The sequence below is a fragment of the Sphaeramia orbicularis genome, chromosome 18, assembly GCF_902148855.1.
Source record: "Sphaeramia orbicularis chromosome 18, fSphaOr1.1, whole genome shotgun sequence".
NCBI classification, from domain to species: domain Eukaryota; kingdom Metazoa; phylum Chordata; class Actinopteri; order Kurtiformes; family Apogonidae; genus Sphaeramia; species Sphaeramia orbicularis.
The window spans coordinates 4,102,869-4,120,989 of record NC_043974.1 but is presented as its reverse complement, the minus strand read 5'-3'; the positions used below and the strand labels follow the sequence as shown (position 1 = coordinate 4,120,989).

At 39.8% G+C, this 18,121-nt stretch overlaps 1 protein-coding gene across 1 annotated transcript in view; it reads left to right on the top strand.

The window, feature by feature from the left end:
• Positions 1-18,121, top strand: part of exoc6b (exocyst complex component 6B) — a 252,990-nt gene that overhangs the window by 67,588 nt on the left and 167,281 nt on the right. Inside the window, 1 exon segment of the mRNA XM_030162161.1 lies at positions 9,866-9,934. Within this exon segment, the coding sequence (XP_030018021.1) occupies positions 9,866-9,934 (69 nt within the window).

Sequence of the window (18,121 nt, the reverse complement as noted above, 5' to 3'; positions counted from 1 at the left end):
TTCTTTCTTTCAGTTGCATTAAGTAGTAGTATAGAGGATTTAGTATTATTTACTTTATACCCTGAAACAACACCAAATGCATCTATTAGCTGTGACAAGGTTGGAATTGTTTTATTTAATTTTGTCATCATTAAAATTACGTCATCAGCATACAATGCTATTCTGTGCTCCGTCGGCCCCACTGTTATTCCACTAAACTGAGAATGTGATCGCACTGCTATTGCAAAAGGTTCCATTGCCAGTGTAAACAGTAGGGGCGACAGAGGGCAGCCTTGCCGACATCCTTTACTAATTTTTATTGGTTTTGAAACATTTCTATTTGTTATAATTTCAGCTGTAGAGTGTTTATATATCACCTGAACCCATTTTATGAAGTTATTTCCACACCCAAATTTTTCTAAAACCCTGAAAAGATAAGGCCATTTAACCCTATCGAAGGCCTTTTCGGCATCTAATGATAGAAGTGCTGTGTCAGGCGTTTCTTTATTTGCATGAATAATATTCAATATCCTTCTCACATTGTGAAGACCTTGTCTTCCCATTATAAAACCATTTTGGTCTCTATCAATAATACTTGGCAATAGCTTTTGTAAGCGTTTTGCTAAGAGCTTACATATTATCTTAAGATCAGAATTTAACAAACTAATGGGTCTCATGTTTTCACATTTGTTAGAGGGTTTACCTGGTTTTGGAAGTAAAATAATTAAGGCATTATTGATAGAAGTTGGGAGACTGCCATTGTAAAATGCCTCTAAAAACATTTCCAAAAGCGGTGTTAGCAATTTATCTTTAAATGTTTTATACAGATCTATTGGGAGACCATCTGGTCCAGCCCTTTTCCCTGACTTCATATTATCGATAGCATGTTCTATTTCGTCTTTAGTAACTTCTAGCTCTAGATCTTTTTTATTTCATTTGGGATATTGGGTATAGATAGTTCCTCTAGAAATCTATTCAGGTTTGGTAAGTCTGTTTCATTATTGGTATCATATAATCCCTCATAATAATCTCTAAAAGCATCATTAATTTCTTGAGGATCCACTATAATTTGGCCATTGGATAAAATGGTTGTGATTGATGTTTTGGTTTCTAATTGTTTAATCTGCCATGCTAATACTTTACCTGATTTATCGCCTTGCTCATAGAATGTTTGCCTTAGTCTTAAAAGACTAGAAGCTGCTCTAGAGGCAGAAATTTTGTCATATTCAGCTCTCAAAATTAGTAAATCATTTTCCAACTGTGGGTTACTATTCTCATTAACTTTTTCTTGGAGAATCCTTATTTTCTGTTCCAGCTGCAGTCTTTCCTCACGAGCCTTCTTTGATTTTGACCCAGTATAACTAATAATATGTCCTCTGAGAAAGGCTTTAAATGCTTCCCATTTTGTTCCCGCAGATGTTTGTGTAGTATTAATTTCAAAAAACTCATCTATCTGTTTTCCTATATATTTTACAAATTCTTCATCTTGTAACCATTTATGCTGAAAATGCCATCTAGGCGGGTCTTTTGTCAATTTTTTATCTATGTACATCAAACAACATGGTGCATGATCTGAGATAACAATATTATCATAAAAACATTTTGGAGTTTTTGATCGTAGTTCTGAGGAAATTAAGAAATAATCTATTCTGGAATAAGTCTGAAACCTATTTGAAAAACAGGAGTAAGCTTTGGCATTTGGTTTCAATTCTCTCCATATATCCAACAGATTCATTTTCTTAATGAAGCGGTTAATTACTGTTCTACACCTGTTGTGTGATTGATCTGCTCCTGTGGATCTATCCATGTTGGGGTTTAACGTACAATTAAAATCCCCGGCTATTACATGTTGTCCCGCTAGTGTTGATAGCATAAGGAACAAATCTATGAAAAATTTTGAATCATCTATGTTAGGGCCATACAGGTTCACTAAATTTAAATTTTCTGAGATCAGGGAACCTTGGACTATTAAGTATCTTCCCCTTTTATCTTTGATTACATCTTTTACTTGAAATGGTACGGTTTTATGAATAAGGGTCATAACTCCCCTGGCCTGGGATGAGAATGGCGCTGTAAATACACTACCCTGCCACCTCCTCCTAATCTTTTTATTATCCTCTTCTAATAGATGAGTTTCTTGTAGAAATACAATTTTAGCGTCTATATCTTTTAATTTATTCATGACTTGTTTGACTTTTCTAAGTTGCTGCAGACCTCTACAGTTCCAAGAAACAAAATTAAGATTTACTCCTTGAGACATTCCAAATGGAAAATAGTAGATTACCTTGCCATAAAGAAATAAACTTATTGAGAAGCATAACATATCTGGATGTTAGAACTACATCCAACATTGTGAACTTGAACATTTCCCTCGTGCCCACAGTTGTGGGAGCCCCCCCAAAAAATCTCTTGTCTCCCGTTATCGCTAGCGACAGTTCCATACTTAGTGAGGATCAGTCAATCCACTTCCTATTTCCCCTAAACTAACAAATCTCTGCTGCTGCTGTTCCTATTGAATCATTACTTAACTTATCTTGTCTTAAGTTTACACCTCATAACAGTTACAGATTTTATTCCCCTTATAAAATATACCAAATTATTATAATGTATGTTTTAAGATTGGGATAGATGGAACTTTAATATGAAATATAAATTCTAGTCCATATATTTTTTTACATGTGCATGGTTATGTGAAAAGCTCGTCCTATCTGCTAATTATTGTATCAGACAGTGAGGTTGGATCGTTTTAGTCTGTTATAGCACCATCCTTCAAATACAGCACATTGCCACAGTCTCATGTACTTGCATTACCGTTATTGTTCCTCGTCATTTAACTGTCCGCGGCATCTTCCCGGATCTTCTATATGAACGTTTGTGCTTCGTCTGGGGTCTTAAAAGTGCGAGTTTGTCCTTTATAAGTTACCAAAAGGTTGGCAGGGTGAATCACTCCATGTCGGATCCCTAGATTGCGCAGCTCCTGCCGGACCGGGTCGAACTGTTTCCTCAGTTGGTGTATTCCCGTAGCCAAGTCTGAGTAGAACCTGACTTGCTGGTCTTTGTACCGGATCTCCTTTTTAGCCCGTGCAGCGGTCAATACTGACATCCTGTCCTTGTAGTTGAGAAACTTCATTATTAGTGTTCTTGGCGGCGCTTTGCTGTCCCTCATCGGTCCGATTCGGTGTGCCCTTTCAATTACCACTGGGGTTCGTAGAGTTACAGAATCCAGCAGCTCTGGAATCAATTTCTCCAAAAAAGAGCATGTGTCCTGGCCCTCAGCTCCCTCTGGTAGTCCTACAAGTCTCAGGTTGTTCAAACGAGATCTGGTTTCCAAGTCCAGAAGCTTCTCTTCCAGAGTTTTGTTTTTTTGACTCCAGCTTGTTTACTTTAGCTTGCAGGTTAGCTACCTCGTCTTCGGCACTGGATATACGTATCTCAGCTTGTGACACTCGCTCAGAGCAGTCGTTTATTTCCTTTCCCATAGCATTTATCGCCGCCATAATCCCATCAAATTTGGTCGAAAATTCCGTTTTCATTGAGTTTATTGCAGCCAATACAGTATCCATCTTGGCATCGACAAGTTCTCCGACTCCATTAGCCCCCTGTTCTGCCATATCGTCATTAGCTTTCTGTGTTTCACCACGAACTTGGTAGTCAGTTAGCTTCGGCTGCTTTGATGCTTTGCTCTTATCTTTGCTTAACTTTCCAACCTTCGGCATTACAGTAACCACACTAGCACTATGTTATGAAGCTTTATAGCAAAAATGACATTTTTTTTGTAGAAATTGTAGCACCTAGGAAAGAGCAGCGCGAGATGCGTCTTCCTACGTGGCCGCCATAACCGGAAGTCATGCCCGGGGTATTTCTGACACGCAAGTTCTACGTCCCACTATCTGCTGCGCTGTGGCCCCGCCCCTTTGATCAGTAGACACAGGTTTGCTGTCCAGGCTGTCTCACCTCTGTTACTTCTTTGACTGTGGAAATCAGACAATGGAGGAAAAAAGGGAGATCATCATCTCCCCTTTTTTCCAGGATCTGTGTAAAAGTACCTACTGACTACAGATGATTACATTTGTCTGTTTGAGATGAGATGTTAAGGTCCGAAATAATTCCGCTTTTTTAGAGTGGGGCAAAATTTAGCAAAACCATATCTTGGTCGTAACTCTTCTGATTTGACTCTTAATTTTCCATTTACATGTATAATATTCAACTCTAGTCTTTGACCTTCACAGGTCAAAATATGTCTGAATATTTTGTGTAGATTTAGATGTAGACACTTGATTGGACTGTTGTCTGCGGAATGCAAAATAAGATCATTAAACTCTTGCAGACATGTTCAAAATCCCCATCAGTAGACAGAAGTGCTCTGGGTTAGGGTCAGATCTGGGCTGTCTTTCTACTTTTTACCTCCACCAGTAGGTATTGTGACCACTTTGTTTTGTGTGTTTGCTTGTTTGCATGTTTGTTTGTTTGTTAGCAACTTTACAGGAAAACTATTCCACCCATCTTTCCCAAATCTTCCCCACAGATAGGCCTAGGCCCTGGGACCAACCCATTACATTTTGGTCCCAGTAGGCCAAAGTTCAAGGTCACAGCAAGGTCACAAAATCTACAATTTTCCTATCTCTCATCATTGAGCAATTTTCCAAAATTCATAAAAAATTCAGAACAACTCTGATTAGCCTCCAATTTGATTCACCCATAGCTTAGAACAATCTCTTGTTTCTGGCACAAAATTGTCCACATCCACTGTGGAATGTGGACTCTGTGGACATTTACATTTATCACTGAAAATCCCATTTACCACACATTTTTCATTATAACTCAACAAATAATGATTGAAATTGAATATAATTTGACATACACATGACTGGTATCAAGCTTCAGCTTTTTCTGCTGTTTGGAACAACGTTGAAACTGTTTAATTTAAAAAGAAATAGTCCACACATGCACACCGTTTGGGGCGGAGGTTTGCGTTCTCTGAACACTTGTTAGTGTTTTTTGTTACTAGTTGTGGGCAGCACTTGGAGGCAGTGGTTGGTTCTGTCACACCACAGCATTAAGGTCCTGGGTTGGATCTGTGGATGGATCCTACTGGAAGGGCCTTGTGTGTGAAGTGTGCATGTTGTCATTAATCAGTGACCTGCTCAGTGTGAATGGGCTCTAGGTGTGAATGTGACTGAAAGGTTGTTTGTCTGTGTACGTCAGCCCCTATGTGCTGGACTTGTTTACAGTTGTGTAAAAGCAGGGTTGTTTGCACCTCCGTGTTCGTCGTCAAAGAATTAAAAAACACGCTTTCAACTCAAGGATACAGCGTTTTCAAAACTGAACTTTTCAAGTCCTCCTCGTGGGATCAAAGTTCCTTTTTGCAGTTATTGTTCACACTGAAGGAAGCCCAGCACAATGAGCAGAATGGAGCTGAACTTGTCACCCCTGTGCTGCCATTCTGTTTTAAGGTCCCTGTCGTCCCCCCTCGGCTTATTTTTACGTCCTGTAAACTCGATGCAACCTTCTTCACGGGAAGACCTTGGATGGAACAAAGGCCTGACCCCTCGGTCACCAGGGTTACGACTGCGCTGGCGCCGAAGGGACTGTGATGCCAGCCTTTGGCATCTGCGCTCCGCACGCCAACACTGCCCTTCCATCGCTCTTCCTCCTTCTGTCCCCTGTGTCTCTGTTATTTTCTTTTCATTATTTTCTTATTCTTTTTGCGTCTTTATCCTTGTTTTTCATAAAGTACTTTTTTTTTTGCTTGACTTTATGTATCTTTTTTTATCATCACTTCATTCACATCTCCCGTTCTTCTTTCTCATCATCATCTCAGTATCTTTTTCTTCTTTAAGCGTCTCTTCTCTTCTCTTGTATGTTTCTTATCTTATTTATTTGGTTTAGACTTTTTTTGAGGGGGTACCTTTATCCTTTTATCATCTTGCCTTCTCTCACTCTTCCCTCTCCCACTGATCCCCTCTTTATCTTTTTCCTTTCCTCATTTTTTTCTGCTTCTTCTGGATCCGTTGCCCATCTCTCCCCCTTCCGGTCTCAATCATTTCCAGCCTTTCATCTGAACGTTGCCCTGGACGTACCTGCTTTTTTTCTTCTCTTGCTCTTTATCTCTCTATCCTCTTATCCCTCCTGCTCCTGGCCCTCATATTTTCTTGTGTTTGTTTGCATTTATTATTTCTCTGTGTGTGCGTGAGGCCATATTACGCTGCTTCTTCGATGATTTTTCCAGAAAACAAACTTTCCAGAGGGCAAGAGGGCACATGTTTTCTGCTTTATGTGTGCGTTAAAACTGGTAAATTGCCACCATGTTGTTCTCCGGCAGGCAGGAAGATGTGGTTCTGGAGGAATGAGAGATGGTTAGATGGAAGGAAAATGATCCAAATGTCCGGTGACATCGTCAGAAAAACTTTGAGGCCAAATAATGAAGTATGGTAGAATGCTACGGACGCTCTTCATTCAGCCTTATTCAGTGGTGCAATTGTGATCAACAGACCTCACTGAGGATAAAAAACTAAGTTGAAACAATTATTTCATTAGTCAGTCACTCTACTGAAACTTTAATTAGAAATTCTTTTTTTAAATTTCATTAGTTTTTCTGCCGCTTTCCAAGTTTAATGTGAATAGATTTACTCCTTTTCTTTGATTATACAAGGTTCCACTTGATCCTTACAGTCTTAAAGCCATTGAATTCAAGAATCTAAATAAAATGTAACCGTTATTAAAATGTCTTAAATTTTTGTAATGATGAAGATGTGAGAAGCTCTGATCTCCTCAGTGACCTTAAATACACACAATCTTGAAATTGATTGAACTCAAACAAAGTTTTCTAACAGACTTTGTTTAACATTTTGGGATCAAAGCCTATTTTGGCTGTTTTTCAGTACTTTTGATCTTGCCTTTATATATTCTATAAAGAAATGTTTACTATATCCATGTTTCAATCAATCAATCAAACTTTATTTGTATCGCACTTTTCATACATGGTACATATAGCACAAAGTGCTTCATATCAAATCCCCCACTGTCCTGCAGTTGTAACTAAAAGTAAAAGCAACAAAATGGTGCAATGTTTACAGTAAGTGTTTCATTAAAAGCTAAACTAAAAAGATAAGTTTTGAGTTTATCTTTAAAAATATGAACATTCGCAGCGGACCTCAGGTCCTCAGGTAGTCTATTCCATAGTTTGGGGCCATAAAAGCTGAGCGAGGCCTCACCGTGAGTTTTGGAGTGGACTCTAGGAAAAGTTAAAAAAATATTTGGTATCTTTTTTTTTCAGCACAACTTTATCCATCTCATCTGCCTATTATTTTTTCACTTTAACCTACTATATCAACACAAAAGGACAAAAAACACACACAAAATATAAAATCTGATTTGAAAAATGTAAATAATTTATTGCTTAAATAACACAAAGATGTTGAACGAACCTTTTCAAAGACTTTAAAAGTGAATATTTGTTCCAAATATTAGGTATATAAAATCAAAATTGTAATAAACCTAAACTATACTCAAATATTTGGCATAAAAGCAGATCTTTACATAGGCGTTTTCTCACCCACCCACCCCCGGTCCTCCCAGTTTCCTCATCCAGTTCAGGTGGGGGTCATTGTCACCCTTACCTGTAATGCTAATGCAGTCTGTGGATTAGAATTCACAGATTCGGACAGTTTTTTCCATTTTGAAAAGGGACAAAAAATTACGTAGATATGGTCAGAAATCTAACACCCCCCCCACCTCATTTTCATACTTTTACTCACGTTTGTGTGCTCCGGTTTCAAACCGTCATATCTCCGGTTGTATTTGCTCTATCAACATCTAATAAAAAGTGGGAGATTGCGTCAAGTCCACACTTTTGAATGAAGTTGGCCCCAGTGGTCTATGTGACCAACTTCTGACACTATGATGTGTTGAATATGTCATGTGATTCAGTCACGGGGCTGTGACCGTGGACCCCTAAGGGTTAATGTCTTCACTAGGTTGTCTTCCACATTCTGTCATGCTTAAAAAAATTAAAGTGACCTCAGCAAGAAGAAACTCCAGTATTGTCTTCAAAGTCAGGTTCGTCGTCATGCCAACCCAACATGACCAGACCACCGGTATGCTGCCAATAGGCTGTACATAGACAGAAGTAGGAAGACACTCTGGAGCTCATCACACAGGGTTCCCCCGAGGGGTCATAAAAAGTCTTAAAAGCCTTGAATTTATAAATGTGCTTTTTATACCTTAAATTGTCCCTTAAATGGTAGGTCTTCAGTTCTGTTTCCATAAACTTGTTGGCTGTATTGTGTTTAAACATGTCTGTTAAATGTCCAAACTGCAAAGAAAGTAACGTTAGTCGACTCAGTTCCACCCGTTCCAACCCGACAATTTATACTGAAAAAATTAGGAACAAATTATCGCTAACTTTGCCCCCAGTGAGAAATGATCACAGAACATTCAGTCCAACACACATGCAGCTGTTAGTCATCCGTCATTGCCCAAGAAAGCATGGGGAAGTGCAAATTTTATAATAATACCTGGTTGGAGAAAAGGTCATTCTTGGCCTGGCTGACACGAGTTTCTGTAAATTCTAGGAGTCACAAATTTTTGCCAGTATGGCTGTGAAATGGGCATTAAATTGTGTTCTAAGTTGTCGTAAAAAGGCCTTATCCCTTTCATGCATGACATCCACATTTGTGGACATATAGTTTAAGGACACTTTCCAAAGGGTTATCAAGGCAATATTCTCCAAACCACATGGGGGCAGTCTCTATAGACCCTAAGCAATACAATGAAAAAAAGTATCATCTTAGTTTTAGAATTTGGACTGGTCTGTGATCTCATAAAGTTAACCTCCTAAGACCCAGCTATGGGTTTTCTGACCACGTTTGTGGAAGGGAGTTTCACAGCTTTTAACCAAAAGCAAAAAAACAAAAAAAACTGTCCACCACAAGTGACATTCCATAAAAATAAAAAAAAAAAGCAACTGAAAACACTGTTGCAATTATGATGTTCCAATCTAGGCAATTATTTAATTAAATAAAGCCAAAGCTTGTACTTTCCTTTGTCTCAGGAGATTAAATATCTCTTAGTAAAACCATATTAAAAAAAAAAAAAAAAATCAAATCAAAATGCATTTCAACTTTAGCCTATTTAGAGTAATAAAATCAATCTAAAAATCTAGATACTTTTTCCATAATTCATACATGGAAGGGTTAAAAAGACTAAAATCTAACTTGTAGAAACCTGTTGGAACCCCCATCACTGTAGTAGATCAGACTAAATAAACCTGACAGACGGACGGGCAGCTCCACAGATCCACGCCACAGTGACCGGTCACATGACCAGCTCCCGTTCAGGATCTCCACATCCACCTGGTTCATGTCTGGGAGGGGCTCGGACCCACAGGGCCAGTGTGATGCTGTCATACACTCTACTGACTGGGATTTCAACTGCATTTGCACATCTGCAGCTTCACGATGGTTGTGATCATTACAGGACATGAAACATACTTGATTTTAGTTGATGCATTGATTACTACAAACAGTTACACAAAGCTCTGTTTTTAGTTCCTAGTCTAACAGTCATCAAATTCAGATTCAGGGGCGCTGACATGCCCCTTAAATCTCAACAATATCATCTACAGTATTTGACAGTTGGAAGTGTACATTCAATAAAAAGCTGGTTCGTCAAAATGGTTTCGCAGCACGTCTGAAACTGGTACTAGAGGACACAGTCTATGTGGTTATGTCCACACTTTGTGTTCTACTCTACCAGATACTGTGTTGTAAAATGTGTGGAAAATGTGTTTTTTGGTTCAGTGAAAAGACTGAACCAAAAAACAAATTTTTCCTAAAAGCTCAACTTGTTTTTCTCTAATTACTGTATATTTCTGTTTTTCCTTCAGGTCCCAGGAGCTCAAGATTTGGTGGATTTCTCCCCAGTTTATCGTTGTCTGCACATCTACACTGTACTGGTGAGTCTCCTCCTCCTCCTCTCCTCTCCTCTCCTCTCCTCTCCTCTCCTCTCCTCTCCTCTCCTCTCCTCTCCTCTCCTCTCCTCTCCTCTCCTCTCCTCTCCTCTCCTCTCCTCTCCTCTCCTTAATCCACTTGATTGCTCACTACATTAACGTTGTTGTGTTTTACAAATCACTTAACTAATTTTGTGCAAAGGTGAACTTATTTCTATAATAAGCTTGTCCTGCAGTGGCCATGAAGAAAAAAGTTTAAGTTTTCAGAGCTGTCATAGGCAGAAGAAGCACATCCATCTGTAAAAAGGAGATGCTTGGATGATTAGATGTAGGTGATGACAGGATGCATTAGTCTTTGAGGAAGATTGCATTGGAAAAGCAAAATGATATGGACAGATTGTATTGTTTTCTGTTGTTTTTTTGTTTTTTAAAGGCATGAGCCTTAGTTCTTAGGTGAAAACCCTCAACTTCTTTGGCATCAACTGAATGAGGCTGTTCACTGTTGAAAAGTGTTTTGTCATTTGATACCAATTTCAATACTTGAGTGAATCTCATCTGTCTGAGTGCAGTGTGCACACAGCTTTGGTACATACATATTACATGTGTATATACTTTAAGTTGCTCTAAAAAGGTTTCTTATTTATAGTCCAACATTAGTACAACTGTTAAAATCTCAGGGTACTGGAAAATGAAATGAAAGAATTAAAACAGACAGCGTAAGTTAAACCACATTGAAACTTTTTATAAAAATGCAGATGATCTGAAAAAAAAAAAAAAAAACTACAGGTTTGTACTGTGATTCGTAATCTGTTTTTTAAATGCTGAAATGGAAAATTGAAAACTACTGTAAGGAAATATCAGTACTGGTGGTGAACATGTTCGAACCGCACTCAGACTGGCTTTTCATTTCCCTTATGGGAGCATCTACATTAGATTTTTTTTCCCCTTGTAATTTGTCGTATTTGTAAGGTTATAATCCAAAGGCCAGTGAAAGCCGCCTGCCACTATTCCTGGAGTTTGTCTTTGTATTTCTTGTAGACCTGGTGAGACAGAGCCAGGACAAATTCCCCCAGAGCACACAGAGGTATATGATGCAGAGAGAAGAGGCCTCTGTGGAGTCTGGCTTCACTCCCACCAGGCTGCAGCTCCGTGTGGTGTCGGCTCAGTCAGAGCGAAAGCGACATGGGTGGAGGTGTTGACTGGGCCACGACTGGGTCAGCCTCACATACGGGGGTCTGTGTACGTCTGCTAGTGTGTGTGGTGTGTGTGTTAGTGGTGTGCGATGGGGAGGCTGTGGGAGGGCCGGCAGTGCCAGAGGGGTCGACTGTTTCTGTTCAGCGTGTGCCTCTGGCAGGGGGGACAGGAAGTGCATGAACTTTGACAGGAAGGAGAAAGTGAACGGGGGAAAGAGCGATGGAGTTGGGGGGAAGGGAGCAGAAAGGGAGAGTGGGGTTAGGGAGAGGGCAGAGGGGTGAGAGGATGGAGACGGAACGAGCGAGAAGAAAAAGAATTACATGTTTTGGGGGCAGGAAGAGGAGGGTGAGCTGTAATGATAGAAGAGAAGAAAGATGGAGGAGGGACATTAAAAGGTGAGAGCGAGGTCATGTGATGGAGCTAAGGGAGGAGAGGGAAGAGGAGCTTCAGAACGGACAGGTTTCACCCAATCAGTACTGGAATTCTGCTGCAGTCCCTTATCTTGGTTGTGTCCTGAAGTGAATGCCAGTGGATTGTGTGTCTAAAGTACAACTGGAAAGTTTATACATACATACGTCATACATACGTGGACCAAATTGTTGGTAACAGCACAGTGAGTACTTATTCACCCTTTAAATAGACAGACTGACTGATGACAGGTTTGAAGACACCTATGATGGCACTTAGAGGACACACCTTAGTTCAGTGGTTCTTTTTCTTTTTTTGTCGGGCCCCTCTTTGGAGGACGAAAAATCTCCAGGCCCCCCTCAACACTGTAACAGTGGTGCAATTACAACTTTTATTGAAAGAAACATCACTATTGTAATAATACTTTTTACTTTTTGGTGTTCAAATTAAAAATAACTTTTGGTTGAATAATACAAATAAACTCAAGCAGACTGCTCCTTGAGACGTTTGTCCGAATATAAACAGGACATGCGCAATTATCTTACAACTATGACGTTACTTTTTTTTTTTTAGAACAAACAAATTTTGCTACCACAGATGAACATGTGACCAATATCAGTGGGTCAGTGAGCCCGTTTCCATTGGACATCTGATGAGAACATTAAAGTCCAAACTGTCCAAACTGCAAAAACAGAAACACATCCCATTTTTCTTTTCCAGTCCAATCCTTGTCCATTCTCCAAACCTAAACTCTTTGGGTGTTTTCACACTACATACCCGAGTCTGTATCCAAGTATGCTGGACCCCAAAGTCTGTTTCATTTTATCAGTGTGAATGCAAATGTTCTGTGCTCGAGTAATGTACCCGAGTTCAGCTGAGAAGGTAGTCTTGGGAATGAATGGCGTAGACTCCAGTACTGTACGTTGCAGGGTGAAAGTGATCTGTGCCTGATGCCGGAAGTGACTTAATCACCACTCCGACAATGGAATCAACTTAATCACCATGAGACCGTAGACGGCACTCCTGTTTCATGTGATTAGTTATTTGGTGTGTTCTTCACACTTTTTTGATTACGACGGGGAGCACGCCGCCGACTGATAAGTCGGCTACTTTTTCTGGTGATGATCGGCAGTCGGGTTGGTGTGTCTTCGCCCTTAAAGACGTTCTATGGTTAAGTAACTGAAAGGTCAGTTTGCAGTTATTCAGAAACCTTGTTAATCCATCCTCGTCTTTCCCTTTTAAGTCTGTCAGGGGTTTCATACGGGTGCTTGAAAATCCTTGAAAATGCTTGAATTTCAATGTTTTGTTTTCAAAGTGTGAAAAGTGCTTGCAATTCTGTCGTCTCTTTTTATTTGTTTGTTTTTAATATTAACTCTGCCAGGTTAGATGCCAAGCCAAAGCTACTTACACAGAGGGGATACATTATGAAAATAAAACTTTGTCAAAAAGGAAAATTACCAGGTGTTCTCAGGTCGACTTCAGATAGATTTTATTTTAGTCTTTGTCCTCGTGTGAGAGTGTCTGAAGAACGCCAAGTGGCTTCCCTTTTCTTGGATAAGAGGTTGTGCTCTCCTTTAACTTCTAAACTTTTTTGCATTATGAAACATAATGTTGATATTTATAACATAATACAAGGTACATCACTGTGATAAAAAGTAAAAAAAAAAAAAAAAAAAAAAAAGATCCTGAGTATACTATGCCTGTAGATATGTATTTTATATCACCGATAAGGTGCTATGCTGGAAAAATGTGAAAATGACCCTTAAAAGTGCTTGAAAAGTGCTTGAACTTGACCTTGAAAAGTGTGTCCAAACTCTGGTCTGTTTCTGTCTTCAGTTGCTCTTCTCTCTCTTGTTTTGTTGAGTCATTACATCTGTAGTGTTTGCTCTTCTTGGGTTATGAAGTCAATCATTTTGGAAAAGGACAGGAGGTCAGAACTGCAGCGCACGCACACACACACACACACCACACACACACACACACACACACACACACACACACCACACACGTGCAGCTGAAAACTGTTTTCCCCATTACATTGGTGTCGCTGTCGTTTGAGCGACAGGTCATTGGGCAGAGAAGTGGATTTACCATTAGAACAGAACCAGCAGAGTATCCAGCAGTGTGTTGTACTGGGCTGGGGGTGTCAGCTGGAAAATCATAAACACACACACACACACACACACACACTGATTGGTAAATGGCTTGTGCTCTCACATGCACATGCGTGTGACAGCTTCATTTATTTTGAAAGTAAACCTAGATGTGGATTCCCATTTGCAATCAGGACCAGTTGGGTCTCTCCTCTGGTCTCACTCCCCTTTGCTTTTCTTCTCTCGCTCCTTCTCCTTCTCTCTTTCCATGTTTAAAGTCCATGACTTTCCAGCTCAGCCTGAACAATACTCCTTTGTTTCATTCGCACACGCATTGCTTGTTGAGAAATGTGGACCGAGTTCAGCGATCAGTGTAAACACAGGCATGAAGCCCAACACGGTGAGCCGAGGGCAGGACTAAAGGAGGCAAAGGCTCCTGGTCTACTGGGACCCTCGAAGCTGGACCAGAACAGGACGGTCTGCTCATAGTAATCAGAAAATGATCAGACCTTTTTAAACAGTAGCCATGTTTGCATTAATTTTGTTTCTACGAACAGGGTTTGAGCGATTATCTACAAAGTGTTATCAGAAGGGGCGTCACGGCGGTGCAGTGGATGGCACTCACAGCAAGAAGGTCCTGGGTTCGATTCCAGTACCAGCCAGTGGGGGTTTACATGTTCTCCCCTGCGTTTGTGTGGGTTTTCTCCAGGTACTCTGGATTGTAAAGTGGGTTCAGAAGATGAATGAATGTTAACAGAAGGTGAAACTGTAGGTGAGAGTACATGGTGACTGTGATAAAAAGGATAGAAGAAGAGTGTTTCTGTGACTGCTCTGACCTAAAATGGCTGTTAGGGATTACCCCGCCTTTGCCTGATGTTAGCTGGGATGTATTAGTCTCCATGAACCCCTGTAGCAGAGGTGTCAAAACTCATTTCAGTTCAGTTCCACATTCAGCTAAATTTGATCTGAAGTGGGCTGAACTAGTAAAATAATACATAATATATAAATAATGTCAACTCCAAACTTTCCTCTATGTTTTAGAGTGAAAAAAGTAAAATTACATCATGAAAATGTTTACATCTACAAACTATCCTTTCAAACATTGTGAATAACATGAACAACTGAAAAAATAAGTGTAATTTTAACAATATCATGCTTCAGTTGATCATTTACACATGTACATTATATGTAACTTACAGATCACAGTAGGTCTACAAATACACAAAATATTTAACAACAGGTGGAATATTGTTAAAATTGCACTTCTCCTAAGACATTTCAGATTGTTTTGAAAGTATTGATGTGTCGCATGGCTGCGGTAGTCAAATAATCTGGTTACAGCTCAAAATTGTGCTTTGGTATCACTAAATGAATTTGAATCTTTCAGTAGACTCTATGCACCGCCTCACTATTTCCTGACTTCAGGGGGTCCTTTATCTCCTGTCCTTTCATTATTGGACACACTTATTAATCCAGGTGTGTCTGCTACTTCTTGTTGTGACTGTTGATTATTAGGTGCACCTGGTTAATCAGTGTGTCCAATAATGAAAGACAGAATAAAAGAGCAACCTGAAGTTAAGGAAGTAGTAGTAGTGCATTACCATTAAAACTGAATTGAATCAGTATCTGATTGGATTGAATCGTGATCAAATCGATTCAGAACCTTATGAATCTAAGTCGAATCAATAAAGGAAAATGGCCATGATACCCAGCCCTAGTATTTTGTGTGTTCACTGGGTTGTTTGATGTGGAGAAGAGTCCAGGCTTTTAGATTTCTTCAGGCTTTCTTTATTTTAACCTCTTTCTGAATAAGATACTGGTTCTCTGACTGGTTCTTTGGTAACTTGTAACTAGGGATGCACCGATCCGATACCAGTATCGGGGCATCGTCTCCGATACTCAGTGTGTGTACTTGTACTCGTACTCATAAAAGTAATCCGATACAACTGCACCGATCTACTTACGCTGTGTGGACATTCACAGTTCAGTGCAGCAGGTATGCGGCAGTGGATATGTGGAGAGTGTGAAAAGTGTAGAGATTTACCAAATAAATGACGAGAGATAAAAGTAACGCTGACTGCAAGTAACGTACAGACACAGACGGATACAGATGCAGCGTTCTGTCCGTCCGTCTGCGTACATTCCATCCATTTTCCAGGTGCTGGGTGGATGAGTACCCAGACGGAGAATACCAGCGGAACTGTGGAGGTAGAGGATCTGTTCAAAGAGCCACTGTTGAGTTAGAGAAAAACTACTGTCACATTTAGGACAACTGCCCAGCTGGCCGGTTTCCATCCTAACTGATAATACTATGGCGGTACGGAGTGGTGCGGACCACCGCCAGCAGAAGTGAAAACCAAACTTCTGGCTCATTTCTCTTTTCTCTTCCTGCTGAAGCTAAGCTTTAAACCTTACCAGAGAAAACGCTACAACATTAGTATCACAGTAGTGTTCCCTCTGGTCGTCTCCAGGTTGTTATTACAGACTTTCTTCTTCTTCGTAAAACTTTCCTCTTCTTGTGGTATTTGTCCAGTATGGTTAATTCAGAGCGGTGCCCCCTGGTGGATTAATTGACAAACGCTCATTCCAACACATTAAATGTCAGTAGCAGCACTTTGTTCCAGTCAGACTAATGACAACGACAATAAAGCACATTTACAAAAGGAACTAACAACTGGAATGGGATTATTAAGGACTCGTATCGGTACTTGGTATCGGCAAGTACTCAAATGGAAGTACTTGTACTCTGGAAAAAAGTGGTATCGGTGCATCCCTACTTGTAAGCATCACTGTTGAGTCCCAGTACTCCCAGTTTTGCAGTTTTTGCAAAATGTCGTACACACATAACCAACTGACAGTCATGGTCCACCTCCATATTTGCTCTGATGTCATGTTTGATCAAGTTTGTCTGGAAATCTGGAATCCCTCTGAAATAAGTTGATCTGAATGCCAAGTGTGTGCTCCTGCATCTCGACTCAGTGTATTTAAGATTACAATATTAAAAACCAGTTCAATCTGCCATTTTATCTACATATGTTAAAGCCTGTCCCCTTCTGAGCACCAGGTGAAAACAGAAATGGTAAATCCGACAGAATCCTCTTTGTTTCAGCCTCATCTTTATGTAGTCATTTTCTGTGTGTTTTAATGGTTTTGATCTGTGTCCACTCTAATGATCCGTCACACCTACCGTAGATCAGCTCCAGGTTTACATGTTCCGTTCTGCCACAGCTGTCAGGTACCTCATCAACTCTGTCTCCTAGAAATAGTGTTTACAAGTATTTAAACTGAAACAGTGAATAGGTTCGGTGGAAAAGTACTACAGATTTGACTGTTTTCTGTTGACATAGTGGATTAATTATCAATAGTGAGCGTGGTGATAGTGAACGTTTTTCGTGTTTTAGTTTCCTTTGTCTATTATTTTAGTTCTTTTGTCAGTTTGCTCCTTTGTTGGTTTTCCTGTTTTGTTCCTGCTTTTCTTCTCTCCTCTTTTGTTTTTCTTCCTGCTTTTTGTATACGTTCTTCCTCCTCCTCATTAGAGTTTCATTTAGTCACTTTCATTAAGGTTTCCATTTTGCTTCTTTCTGTTCCTTTGACATTGTTCCCCTTTCTCTGCTCTGTTCTTCCTCGGTGGTGGTGTGAAGACGTTCACACCACGCACACACCGTCTCAGCCCTGTGTTTCACCTCTCTGCTCTCATCTCAGGGAGATCCAGTGCAGCGCAGTGGAAGAGTTCACGGCCGTTGAACTTGGCTCGTCCTGTTGAGTACACATTGTTCAGCTGAGGGTCAAACTGGGAATTCAAAGAATTACAAAGCTGACTTTGTCACCTCATGACATCAAACCAAATGCACTTCCAAAAGTTATCTCGAATCTCCAGGCGTTGAGATTCACAATCCAAACGTCTTTATTGTTGTTTGTAACCTTGGGATTTATTTTCCAGTCGACATTGTTTAACCAAGCAGAGAGTTAAAGATGAATGACCTCAGTTGTCCTTCAGTGTTGAAGCACTTCTTAGTCTGTTTTCACATGCAATTATCTGATTTATTTCTCATAAAGAGAACATTGTTCTGATCGGAATACTCTTATCGGTTGATCAGTAATTGTCCTTGAAGGCAGTTCATCTATGACTCTGTGATTAGACATGTCATGTTGAGGAAGTTTTAATGAAATTTATTCCCTGACCACAAAAATATCAAACTCTTTTTACAGACTTTTTAAAACTTTAATAAGAATTACTATAAATAGACTAAAATACACTAGCTAACCTAGCAATATTAATGTTATAAATGAATCACTATGCTGCACTTTGTAGAACACCATAACATTTAAAGAGAATATCAGTGAAGTAGGGAAGTCTGGACTGTACCCTTATTTATTTAATGATATGATCTGCATTCGGAAGGCTGAAAAAATGGTTTTATTACCCAATAGATGATGCAGTATTACCCAACAGGTGATGCAGTATTACCCAATGGGTGACGTTTTGCAATTTAACAAA